The 13,123-nt window shown below is 44.1% G+C and overlaps 1 protein-coding gene across 2 annotated transcripts in view; it reads left to right on the plus strand.

Annotated features, from left to right (window-relative positions):
• The window catches only part of PIGN (phosphatidylinositol glycan anchor biosynthesis class N), a 100,559-nt gene extending 95,838 nt beyond the window's left edge, over window positions 1-4,721 (plus strand). The window contains exon 29 of one of the 2 annotated variants that reach the window (XM_059854231.1): window positions 4,389-4,721. In XM_059854231.1, coding sequence (XP_059710214.1) covers window positions 4,389-4,512 — 124 coding nt within the window. In that variant the 3' untranslated portion in view covers window positions 4,513-4,721. The remainder of the gene's footprint in view (window positions 1-4,388) is intronic. The other variant, XM_059854241.1, reaches the window with a different exon arrangement.
• The last annotated feature ends 8,402 nt before the right edge of the window (window positions 4,722-13,123 follow it).

Below are 13,123 nucleotides of genomic sequence, written 5' to 3' on the forward strand. Positions count from 1 at the left end.
AATATCTTAGATTCTTGTCTTCTTTTTTTCTCACCAGTACACACTGTCACAAAGCCAGGAGCTGGTAGTACCTCATATGTTCTCCTTGTGGTTCCTTGCCACTGAAACAGGTGTCTTGCTCCCTGATGAAAAATTTTCCTACCACCAGCTTTGCCTGTTGACATTGATCCATACATGGGCCCTCACCTTTCCATTGAACAGTGCTGCCTTAGCATAGATCATCCATGATCCCCCACACCTGCTACCTCTGCCATCTCATCCTTTATAAGCATTGCCCCACTGTGCCCCATTATGCTCTTCTCTTGTACCTGTTTAATGGCTCTTCTTCCTCTACATGGGTCTAATTTGCCTGGAGCCTAGAATCTCACTCCTCATTAGCTCAGGTTTGACTTCTGATGCAGAAAGCTTGTTTTGAGAATTACCTCCTTCACTGTAGCTACAGATCCAGTCAAAGGTGCAGGTTCTGAATTGTATAGGGATCAAGATTTGACACTGCTGTTGTGGCATATACTTGTAAGAGTCTGGTTTTCTTTGTTTAAATACAGCATTACCCCAGCCTAAGAAGTAATTCACCTGGCAGAGCTGCCTGCAGGCAGTGCAGTACCAGTTTCTGAGAGCCCCAGAGATGCTGGGTGTTTGTATTTACATGACAAGCAGATTGAAATTGTTTTTATTGTGCTCTATGGCATTATATATGTATATTTGAATGTCTCATATTTTATTAAAGGAGCATAACTATGCAGACCTGTGCAGTATAGCAAGGGAGAAGTGTGTGCAACACTCTCTTCTTTACAAAAGCACAGAGGATCCAGTCCTTCAACTGACAGGTGGCTAAGGAGAGTTTGAAGAGACCTTTTTGCTTTGAGAAAGCCCCTCCCTGTGCCCCACCAAATCCTGATCACATCTGAAAGAGCTCCTTTTGGGGCGTGCACAGGAACTCAGATGCCTGTCTGAGGACCATATATTGTTTGTGATGGTCTTGGGGTATCTATGGGAATAAAGGCAGGGTCTTCACTTGGCTAGTGATTTTCAGATTTCTCATTCACACTTTCAAAGAAAGTTACAAGGAAAGTGGTGTTTGCTTGCTTACATGAAAAACTAGAATTCTAGTGCCAGGTGAGAAGGAAAGCTGAGGTGTTACCAGTAAGGCAGGAGACACTAAGTGTCCAGCTATTTACCAGAGTGGCTGTTCCCTTAGGAGCCACCAACCTTATCTACTGTGGTGAATGTACAGTCCCAAGGCCACATTACACCATGAAGATAACTGCAGCAAGAGTTTGAGTTTCATCTGTCAATGTGTCCTTTCCCATGGAGAACTGAAACCAAAGTTGTAACACACCCAGGTGATCTTTCAAGGGCAGCTCTTAAGAGAGTTTATCTTTGTTGTTGTAAATGTGCTGTGAACTATGAAGTCCAAAGTGCACTGCCCAGGTGATAGGAGGCTTTGCGCCTGACTTCATGCTCCCCCTGTGTCCCTTCTTACACCATTCCCACAGAAACAGGGCAAGAGCTTGGCTCTTGTAGACATGCTGCCCTGCCACTCATTATCCTCACTGAGGTCTGAGCCCTTTTATGATGGTGGATTTTTCTAACTGATTTTTTAGAACTATTCATTTGAACAAGGCATTTGTGAGGTGTTTTTGTCAGACTTGACTGAAACAGAAAAATCTTACAGCATGCATCAAGTCTGTTTTCATGTTCTCCACGTTTGGTCCTTTGGTTGCTGGCACCCTGGCTGTGGAAGAACTTTTTGGATTACTTTTATTCTCTCACACTGGTTAGCAGCCCAGCTTTGTGAAGAGGTGGTGCTTCTCCACAGGTCTAAATTGTGCTAGACTAGAGCCAGAGTTGTCTCAGGGTTGTGAGGATTGATAGTGTCGGCATTATGAGCTTTACTGCTCTTCTGTGGCTAAACTCTCAAACTGAATGAGTCCTCTGGCAGAAATTCCAGGTCATTAAGCCAGCAAGCATTCCTTACAATCCTTTTTTGTGACTAAACTCAGACTTTGTCGAGTCTGAAGTTACTCTGTTTGTCCTAAAGAGGCTTCTACTTTGGAATAATAGGTATGGGTGCATCAGGAGGTATGGGTACCTCTCATGTTAGAGTGCTAGTTTCTTCAGTAATCTCAAGAAAAACCAAAGCCACACTAGATGCATAATGGACATGGGTGCAGCAGTGTTTCATCTGCAGCTCTAACCTGAAATGTCACTGGGTTTTGGAAGATTTTTGGTTTCTGAATGACTAATGGTTTACATTAAGAGTACCTGATTCAGATCTTAGAGAATCACACAATGGTTGAAGTGGGAAGGGACCGCTGGAGGTTGCCTAGTTCAACCTCCATGGTCAAGCAGGGGCCCCCAGAACACATTACTCAGGATTGTGCCCAGATGGCTGTTCTCCAGGGAAGGAGACTCCACAGCGTCTCTGGGCAGCCTGCTCTGGTGCTCAGTCACCTGCACAGTCAAGAAGTTCTTCCTCATGTTGAGGTGGAACTGCCTGTATTCCAGCTTGTGCCCATTGCCTCTTGTTCTGTTCCTTGGCACCACCAAGAAGAACCTGCATCCATCCTCCTGGCACCCTCCCTTCAGATACTTATAGACATTGAAGAGATCCCTTCTCCCTTGTTTCTGCTCAAGGCTGAACAGGCTCAGCTCTCTCAGCCTTCCTTTGTAAAAGAGGTGCTCCAGTATTTTAGTCTCTTGGTCATCCTCTTAGCCCTCCACTGGACCTACTCCAGGAGCTCCCTGTGTCTCTTGTACTGAGGAGCCCAGAACTGGACACAGCTCTCTAGATGTGCCTCACGAGGGCTGAGCATAGGGGCTGGATCACCTCCCTCAACCTGCTGGCAACAATGCTCTTCTAATGTACCCCAGGATACCTTTGGCCTTCTTGGCCACAAGGACACACTGCTGGCTCATGGACAGCTCATTGTCCACCAGGACACCCACGTCCTTTTCCACAGAGCTGCTTTCCAGCCTGTCCTGGTTCTTGGGGTTATTCTTCCCCAGGTGCAGAACCCTGCATGCATGCATCTGACATAAATACCTGAGTTGTCTTATTACCAAGGAATGTCTGCCTGATGGCAAGTTCTCTCTCGATTCTGTATTATAGTTGACAGCAAATGTTGCCTGTTGACAGCCTTTGTTGAATCTCAGGCAGTTCTTTGCTGCCCATCTCTCCAACCTGTCAAGGTCCCTCTGAGGGGCTGCACAGCCCTCTGGGGTATCGGCCACTTCTCCCAGCTTTGTGCCATCAGTGAACTTGCTGAGAAGGCACCTGCACATGTGGATGTCAGGTTTGACTGAATGGTCTGTAATCCAGTTCTCCTACATGAAGGGAAAATCTGCCTTCCTCCAGACTTTCTCCCTGATCTCCTGGGTCAGGGGTTCTTGAGAGATAGCCTTGGCAGTGAAGGCTGAAACAAAGAATGCATTCAGTATCTCAGCCTTTTCTGCAGCTTCTGTTGCAAAGGTCCCTGCTCCATTCAGTAGCAGACCCACATTTGCCGCAGTTTTCCTTGTGTTATAGGTGTCTTTGAAGAAGCCCTTCTTGTTATTCTTGATATTCTAAGCCAGATTTAATTCCAAATGGGCCTTGAACACAGAATGCTGAATGTCCTGGATTGAATCTTAGTCTGATGCTAAATAGCCCATCTGTAACACCACTGGACCTCAGGTAACAGAATTTGAGCAAGCGGAGAACAAGCTCGCTGCTTGTTAGACTTTTAATCACTAGTGGCTTCAGGACATCCTAACCCAGAAGCTGCATTTCCGTATTGTGTTTATTAGCCACTCTTTAACTCATCTTTTTAATCTCTTTGCATGTGCTATCACAGCACAGAATTCTACAGATTTTAGCAATGGTCAGTGAAAAAGTAGTAGGGTTTTGGATTTTGGTTTTTTTTTTTTCTTAAAACTATTTGTCACTAGGATAGTGTTTTCTCTAGAAAATTGCACTTCATCTGACATAAACATCTGAGTTGTCTTATTACCATGAATGTCTGCCTGATGGCAAGTTCTCTCTAGATTCTCTGTTATAACTGACAGCAAATGAAAGTTTTGCAATTGTTTCACTCATGTATACTGAATTATCCATTTGAATGAAAAGTACACCTGGTGCTCTTACTCACTTGTTGTATGCTCACTTGTGTTTTCTGTTGTTCCCACCATTTTATTTTGCCAGAGTCTTGGGTTTTTACATGACAGGACTGCTATAATACTTGTCTTCTAAGAGCAGTATATATAAAATTACATCCTAGGTAAACAATTAGGGCTACTTAAAATGGAAAAAAAATATTCAGAGGGTTATTTATGTCAGGTTTTTTTTTTTCTTTACTCTGCAAATTTGTGTTTTTCTCTCACTTTTTTTATCTGTTTCTTCCTTGCAGCATCAGCCACTATGTGCTGGTGATGTCACTGACCATATTTATGATGGTGATGAATGGACTGGCCCAACTGTTAACTACACAGAGACTTGGACTTCCCAGAAGGAATAAGCACCATTCCATGTGATGAAACATCCTCAGACTTCCTCTGAACCAACCTCCAGCTCTGGAATGTAAATAAGGGTTAATGGACTGGAGTGCCAAAATCCCATCCAGCGATCGAGTGCTGTGCTGATACAAATTAAATGCTGTCACATGACTGAAATTTGCATTTGAGAGTTGCCATTTAGGTACCAATGGGAATATAGGAATAAAAAGCCTCTGGTTATTCTTCAAGCGTACACATTTCTTGAACATAAAAACAGTAACAAAATTCTTTTTAAAATACATAGGTAGCTGTCTTTTGGGTTGTGTTTTTTTTGGGAAGTGGATTTTTTTTTTTTTCTGCTGTTATAACTTGGCTGCCAGCTGTTTATTTATACTCTCATTAGGAGTCTGCAAAGTTCTAGCTTAGTTTCATGTCTTGCATAAGCACCTCCCAGACTAAGGCATGGATGGAATCAGTCTGGGCAGATGGCTGGTTTGTGTGTACCTGATGTGGCTCACGTGTCGAAATAGCTCCGAAACAGGCTGTGCTTTTTGCCAGCCGTGTCAGCGTGCCTGTGGGAATATCTTGAGGCAGGTTAAGGCTGGTGTGCTGTGAGGCTGCTGCTGTAAGACAACATCTTTCAGCTCATCCTGCTATGAATTGCTGCTACTGACTGTGCTCTCCTGCTGCCTCCTGAGCTTGGGCAGGCTGAGCAGTATGACACTCAGGTAGCTGATCCAAATGAAAAGGAACCTGGTTAAATAGCAAATTCCCTGGGCCAGCTTATGATAGGGTGGGCAGGAAGGTTAGGGCTGATTGTTTCCACAGCAGCCCAGAGTTAGATCAGCATAAAGAGGTCATGAAACTGCAGCTGGAGTTGCTGATTTTCAGAAAGTGATGCCATGTGGAGACTTTTTTTTTTGTTTCCTTGTTTTTCTTTCCACTTGTGTTCTGCTCCATTACTGTAAGCATCAGTAATGGCTGCACAATTAATATAATGCAGATTCCTTGTATACTGATTACAAGTGAGAAGCAAGGAAAAGAAAAAATGTTGTTTGTTCCGGCCCATTCTATGATGACATCACTAAAAATTGTGCTGTGTAATATCCCTGCGTCACACTCCCAAGTACCAGCCAGGCCTTTCTATCTGGGAGCTGATACATATGGTGCATGATGCTGGCAGCCAAGGCTAGACATGCATCATGGGGGCTTCTCCAATGCTCTTTCCAGCCATCTGGCATTTGGCCATGGTCATGTGTCTCTTAAACACTCTGAAAACTAGTCATCCCTCTGCAGGAAGTTTGGCTGGGAAAAACCAGTTACAAACCTCCATCTGCTTCTTGGGTACTAGAAAAAAAAATGGCACCACAGACCTGCAGTCATCCCTGCAGCTTCAGAGTACCTTGTGAGAGTATCTGAGTACTGTTAAGGGAGTAATTTTTTCCACTAGGTGGTGGTCCAGTGGTCTTATTGGGCATGTTGCCTCACAGCTGGCCTCAGTTGCAGCAGATATTTTGCATTTGTTACAGGCTGTGCCTGCAGACTGGACACCTAAAGGTGGACATGTGCCTGGTGCTGGTGGTTGTACCCTACGGCCAAGGCAAGGAGCAACCATGAGCAGTTAGAAAGTTGCCACTACAGCACAGTCTGTGTATAGGTGTGGGAATGTGCCATGATTATTCCAGGATCCAGTGAGTGTCTGCTGTGGAGAGCTGTCCTCACCTCAGCCTCACTCCACAAGTATCTACAGCATACTGTATCATTGTGGGTACTCACTGCATCCTCAGCTTTCTGTGCCCTAGCTGATGTCTTGAGACCTCCGTCCATAGTGCTTCCCTTCAGTACACAAAGCTCTAAGCCACTGACCATGCCAGTCTCCATTGCTGGAGTTACTGCTTTGCAGAACTACTGTAGAACAATTCACTCATGGGAGCAGCTGAACAGCTGGCATTGATGTGATGTGAAGAAATTGACTGAAAAATTGGGAAAGTGGGACTCACATGGCTGCCACCCTTAAGTCACACCTTCTGCAAGCTTGTTATTTATGACAAGACCAAATGGATGTCCTACCTATCGCGAGGTACATACTGCTGGCATTGTAGGGTCCCTGGGAGAATGCAGAGGAGTTCAAGCTTTACTCCTTTTTTTACCACAGGGGGCTGGTAATAAAACAGCATCTCAGCCCACTGCATCTGGTGCTGCTCATCTGTGGTGGTAGGAATAATCTATATACATTGCTATCCAGGCAATTGGAAATGAACATGCAAAGTACAACCTGCATCAGTTACTCTTTCTGCTTATGGTTTCCATAGCACCTTTTTCTACAAAGTGAGTTTTGTTTCTTACATCGTTCCTTGTAAGAGAAGAAAGGGGACAATGAGCACGGGGAAATATTTGCAATTTGCGTGTTGTTTTTCCCCAGTGCTGCTCTGCAGGGGTTTGTTCTTGTTTGCCATTTGCTCTGGTTGGGCCATGGTTATAGCAACCTCAGCTGCCCTTTCCCTTTCCCCCTCTGGTTCCTTGCATCTCTGTGCCATTTGTGAATTCAGTTTCTATCAGAGGCCACGGGAGTGCTGGAGAGCAGCTCTCATGGAGAGGCAGGATTGGCTGTGCTATTCTTGTGTCTCCCCAGGGGAGGCTCTTGCTGGAGTCTTGGCCCACACTTCTGGGTTGACTCCAGCATGGAGATGTGTCAAAAATTCTCCCACTCAGCTACTTTACACAGCCCCATGGGGTGTGTTACAAAGTCGACTCTTCCCTCCCACAGATGTGTGTTCTCCAGAAACAAATGGCATTGGCAATAAAACGTCCTCCCCAACCTTAGCAGCTAAGGTAGGGAGTAAAATTCCGTGTTTGGATGGGTTTAAGCTTTCTTTTGTTCTACTTGGGGCTCTTGAAGCATTATCATCCCTCTTCATGGTGTCCTGACAGGATTCAGGCCACAGAAAGGGGTTCTGAGCCAGCAGAGGCTTCCAGCACATGTGAAGGATATGAAGACAGAATTTACCCCAAGCCCTTCTGCCTGCCTTCTTTCACCTGCAGCAGAGCTGCACACTCTCTGACTCTGGAGCAAGTGAGGTCCAGAGGGTGAAAACCTCAGGCTGGGAAAGGCAGGTAGATGGACATTGTTATTCATGCAAAGGATGGCACAACTTTAATTTTTTTTTTTAAACTAAAAACCTCTGCAAAGCTTCTGTCTTCCTGATTTCGGATCCATGGATCCCTGAAGAGCTAACCATAAACCTAGAGTGCCCATCAGGTGGTGTAATGCAAGAGAAACCATACTGAAGAGCAGCTGATACAAAGGTCTTGTAATCTTCAGCACTAGGAATTGTTCTCTGCTTTTTTGTTATCAAAGTTCTACACAGCAGCCTTTTGATATCTGCCCAGGGAGTGAGCTGTTTTTTCAGAAATGATGAAGCCTAGATTGTATCAAGACCTCTTATGACTCAAACTAAATAACTTCCCCTTCTCCCTCACAGAGTAAATCAGATTTTACAAGCTCTGGCAATTTCAATGCATACTGTGCCTGTTAGTTCTAAGTCTGGTACAGTCTTCACATTTTTGAATGAGAACAATGATATGAATGAACATTCATGGTCTCACCTGAACCTTAAACTACGGTGTCTGGTTTGGAGAAGGCACAAGGCAAATGTTTTTTCAGCTCTTACCATCCCAGCTAATTTGTAAGGATGCGATGCTCGTTACTTCTCCAGATTGTTTGTGTGAACGCTGCAGTCTCTTTTCCCGTGGCTTTGGAGTGGTGGGGGTACTTCACCTAGATGTCTTTGGCAAAAAGGATGAGAACATGGAGGGTGCCATGCTTCTGCATCTGATAGATGGGCTCTGTGAGCAGGAGCCAGCTGAAGAGAATATTTTTGGGAGCTATAGTTGTGGTAGGGAAGGAAGAACTGTCTTGCTCTGGGGTGTGCTGTGTGTCACAGTGCTGGGACATCTCCAGATCCCCCCTTCTTCATCATCACACGGCTTCATCCATCCTCAAGGTGGAAAACTGTCTTCTCCTGTGTGTTGTCTTTGGAAAGCTGCTGGTGAGCTTCTGTGGCTGGGGAAGGTCTGGGAACCTGTGTTTCAGAGCTGCCAGGTGTGTGGTACAGCCCCAGGTCAGTCCTGGTTATCCGTCCATGAGACAGGGCTTGTGGCGGGCTGGGACTGGCCATCACCAAATTATTTGCAGTTCTCTTTGGTCTCTCTTGGACTAGTTATGTGTTCATCAGGATGTGTAGTGTTGAATCCAGTTCATCTGCTTATACAGGCTCTGAATCCAGCTGCTTCCTACAAGAGCTCCCTCGTCACCCCAGGGCAGGGCACAGTATTTTAGCATTTGAGGACTGAAAAGAGGAAGAAGAAGAAGAAGACTGAAAGCATGGCAATCTTCTTCTTCCTATGACCTTTGAAATCAAGCTTGTTGATATTTTCATTATTTATGTATTTATTGACTTATGCTTGGCATAACTTTCTAACTTTGAAGGTGGATAATGTAAAGGCAATGACAACACACCTTGTTTTGTTTACATTTTATTTTCCATGTGAGTTGTAAAAGCAAATGCCTCTAATGTTACATAAGGTGAACTTGACTTAAAGGTTTACCTTTTGCTCAGGTCAATACTGCTGACAAACCTGTTAATAATGGCTGGATATCATCCAGTGCTTTCTCTGCAACGGGGAGAAAAAGCACCAGACCAAGTTCCCCTCAGCTGTCTGTGACTGCCGTGGGACATGGCCAGGGATGGAGCCCACTTCTGCTCTGAATTTCCTGCCATCTGCACCCTCCTTCTCAGGGTGTCACCTCTGCTGCAAGGAGGCCCTTCCTGACCTGAATTGTCCTGTGACCCAGTGTACAACCGCCAATCCAGCACACCCAGTGCTGGGGCCAGTGGTTGAGCAAGGGGCAGGTTAGTGTAGAGACAGGCCTTGGGAATTTAAATTTAAATCACTGCAAAAGCAATCACAACTGGGTCCAAAGTTTTTGCCTCACAGTGAGAAGGTAGGAGAAATACGAAAAGCCATGTGTCACTACCACGGCTCTTCACTGTTCCCACTGCCTCCTTTTCCTTCTCGAGGGGTTTGCAGCTCCAGCAGTACCTGCCCAAGCCAGGCTCCAAGCTTCAGCAAGTACAAGCTGATCCAAAGGGCATATGTCCAGTAATAAACATTGCACCATTGAGCCACTGGCATTTAGGGCTGGGGAAACCTCTGACCAAGACCTGGACTCCTCTAATTAAACTTAGCTTATCGCTCTTGTGGAAATGCTGAAGGACAAGGCATTCTCAGTGCAGTTCTTATATTGACTTTCTATGGAGTAACCTTTATATATCTCAGTAGATGTGGCCTTTTAGTGATGGACATCATTATTCTGCCTTCTTGGCCTGTGAGGCAGTGCAAGACAAAAACTGCAGAGTAATTTCAACGGAGGCTGAAATTTGGTGGTGTAAGTTGCGGTGAGCGCACAAGCAGAGAGAGACTCTGAAAATGCTGTGATTTTATTTTTGTATCAATTTCCATATTAAGTTAAGAGACACTAGAACTTACTGTACAAAGCACTGCTATCCAGAACTATATTTAGCTGCTCAGATATTTGTGTCTCCATCTCACTAGATCTCCAGAAGTGAGAGGATATTTTCCATCAAGGGCTTGTTATATCTGACCTACTGTGAAAGGAAAATATCTGTTTCACCACCATGCGTTTTTTCATACAAGTGGTATCTTTCTGTGTCTTTTCTAACCTACCTTAACACGTTATATTTCCTTTAAAATGCTACAACCTTACTTGCTTTGATGTAACTTGGTAATTAACTGGTGGTTGCAACCAAAAGAAGAAGTAAACATGCATGTAATTTTTAAGGAATTACATCGTGCAGGAAAACCTCCTAGTATTTGGGATGATGGCCAAATCTCCATCCAGGACCTGAACTGAACATAAGCCTTCTGAAATTTGTCTGAGGCTCCTCATTTCCTGGGGCTTTACTTCCCCACTAATCCCAAAACAGTCATGCAGTGAACCCTGCCTGAGATTTCTTTTTCCTAAGCATGAGGGTTTCCCTGGAGGGTCCTTCCTGCCTTTGCTTCTCCAGCAGTCTGTGTCCTGGGTGGCCCAGGACCTGATATGCCAGCCCAACTCTGCAGGAGAATCTTAGGAGCATTTTGCAGGACCCAAACCCAGGACAGTTCAGGAGACAAGTTTATCCTGTTCAGTGGGTCATGATGGCAGCCAGTCTATCACAGGAAAGCCCATTTGCTTAGATTGCTGCTTCTTTGTTTGTTTGTTTAGGAGTTGGATTTTTTGTTAATTTACGCTTAAAGCTTGAGGTTTAGTTTTTTTCAAGTAATGATTGTGAGACCAGCTGTTGGCATTAATTTGTTTTAATATGACTCAATCTGAGCAGTGTTCAAGCTTCCTCTTAGAAAATGTAGCTGACTGAGGGGTTTTTTTTTCAGGCAGTTTGCTTGACAGAGAATAAATTTTTACAAAAAGTTGCTCTACAGAGCAAGGGAACAGACTGTCATTTTCCCTTCCTGCTGCTCATTTCTTGCAAAAGTACCTGACATCTGGGGAAAAGCAGCCTTTTCATTAGTGGGTGCATGGAAGGCCCACGGGCAGGAGCACAGAATAACTGGCTCTGCAATTTATAGAACTGCAACTAATTGTGTTTTAAGGCTCTGTTTCAGTGAGGCACCATTGCTGCCTATCATTCCAATAAATATATTGGAACTGAATGGCAGTAACTATGTTTTCTCTGCTTGTGGCAATTTTAATTCTTTGTGAAAAATCACAGCAGCTGTGAGCTTTCTGAATACAAAGCAATAGAGCACAGGTAAGTGGAGGTGACATTCCCCTGTAGTTCACAGCAATTAACCTCAGGAGGAGAAGAAAAATTAAAATGGTCAGTGGTGTTTGGGAGAATTACCTTGTGATGCATTGCAAATACCCTTGTAGGCACTGATTTACCTTAATCTGTGCCAAAGTTATGCAAATATGTTTACGATGGGTTTGACAGCTTGATCCCTCTCTTACTCTGGGAGTGGAGGAGGAAGATGGATCGGTGTACATGCTTCTAGAGGCAAAATGTGTGATACTTGTCAGGTTAGAGCTAACTGGCATTATTTATTTGCTTACTTTGCAAGTCTGTGAATGTGCCTCACCATTAAGAAGACGAACACGGTAATGATTCTGTTTAATTAAGAGAGAAGTAACTTTCTTGCCAGTTCTAAGTGTCGCTTGATCTATCTGAGGTGTCACAGGACTGGAGAACTGCAAAGGGCTGAGGAAGCATTATTTGTGCTCAGTGCGTGGAGCTTTATGAAAGCAATTTACATATTTGCACACTGAAGCATAACTACCAGAACGTAAGCGGGGTGATAAATGATTAACTATAAAAGATTGGCAGCTTGGGCAAAAATCCAGCAGAGCACTTAAGCATGTGCTTAACTTCAAACAACCTGGCCCTGCTCGCAGTGTCAGGGCCTCTCCTAATTTTGGGAATCTGCTCCTGCACTTGAGTTAAATGTGTGCTTAAATGACCAGGAGGACCAGAGTCTGGCTAAGCTTGTAAACAGGAAAAGCTTTCTTGTAGAATGCTTTTAAATCGGGATGGCAGCTGTGAGCAGGTCTGTAAACAGATCAGAGCTCATCACAGATGGAGCATCCCCAGCTCCTATTGATGAAGTGGGAATTGTCTGTTGCCTAGCATTTCTCAGACAAAGGGCAAAACCAGAGGTATTGCAGCAAAAGACTAATCTACTCTGCCCATTTCAGTGCAATGTTTTCTTTTGTGCATTTTGTTCTGGTTTGTTTTTAATTTTTGGGACTATAAACATGCTAAATATTTTATTGCTCTTCTGTGAAAATCACGCTCTGCTTTGGCCAAATGTTGCTTTCACTAAATGGTTTAATTGAAAATGAGATTTGGCCAAAAAAAACCCCAAGAAACTCCCAGAAAACAAAACGTCCAACCTCCCAACAGTATTTTAATTTTCCAGTAATTTGAGAGTCTTCTCCAGCATTAATTTTGCACCCACTAAGAATCCTGTTAGTAACTTTGCTTCATCACAAACCATGTTCTTACAGTGTATTTGGAAGTTCCTGTAGCTGGAGGTTGAAGAAGCTGCTCTGAAGCACAAGCATTAAGCAAAAGTAGAAGGCCCAGATGAGGGTCATTCTGATGGAGCTGGTTTTGGTCTCCATGTAACAATTCAGGAATGTTTTTCCATGTGCCTGAGTGAGATTTACCAAATGAGTATTACAAATGAAGTCCACTGCTTTCTCCTTTTATCTCCTCTAAAGGAGAATATTTGGGCTTATATCTGCTGTCAGAGTGACTAGTTCCTCGAGTTACCCCTCCCACTTCCAGCAGATACCTGGGAGCAGTGGCTACTGTACATTCACCAGGCATTCACTCAATCCTTGTGGGCTTTTATGTCACCACAAAATGATTCATGCTGCTGTTGCATGCTCTTTCCATTTTGGGAAGATTTTTGGCTCCATAATTAATTTTTTAAAAATTTATCTCTGCTTATGTAATCTCTTTTAAACCATGTCTGAAGTTCTCGGTGGTTGGGTGAAACTTAATTAAAGCGTGTCAGTGTGATGGTGTCTTTCATTCAAGAGACAAGAAGGAAGATGATAATCTCC

The sequence above is a fragment of the Haemorhous mexicanus genome, chromosome 1, assembly GCF_027477595.1.
Source record: "Haemorhous mexicanus isolate bHaeMex1 chromosome 1, bHaeMex1.pri, whole genome shotgun sequence".
NCBI lineage: Eukaryota > Metazoa > Chordata > Aves > Passeriformes > Fringillidae > Haemorhous > Haemorhous mexicanus.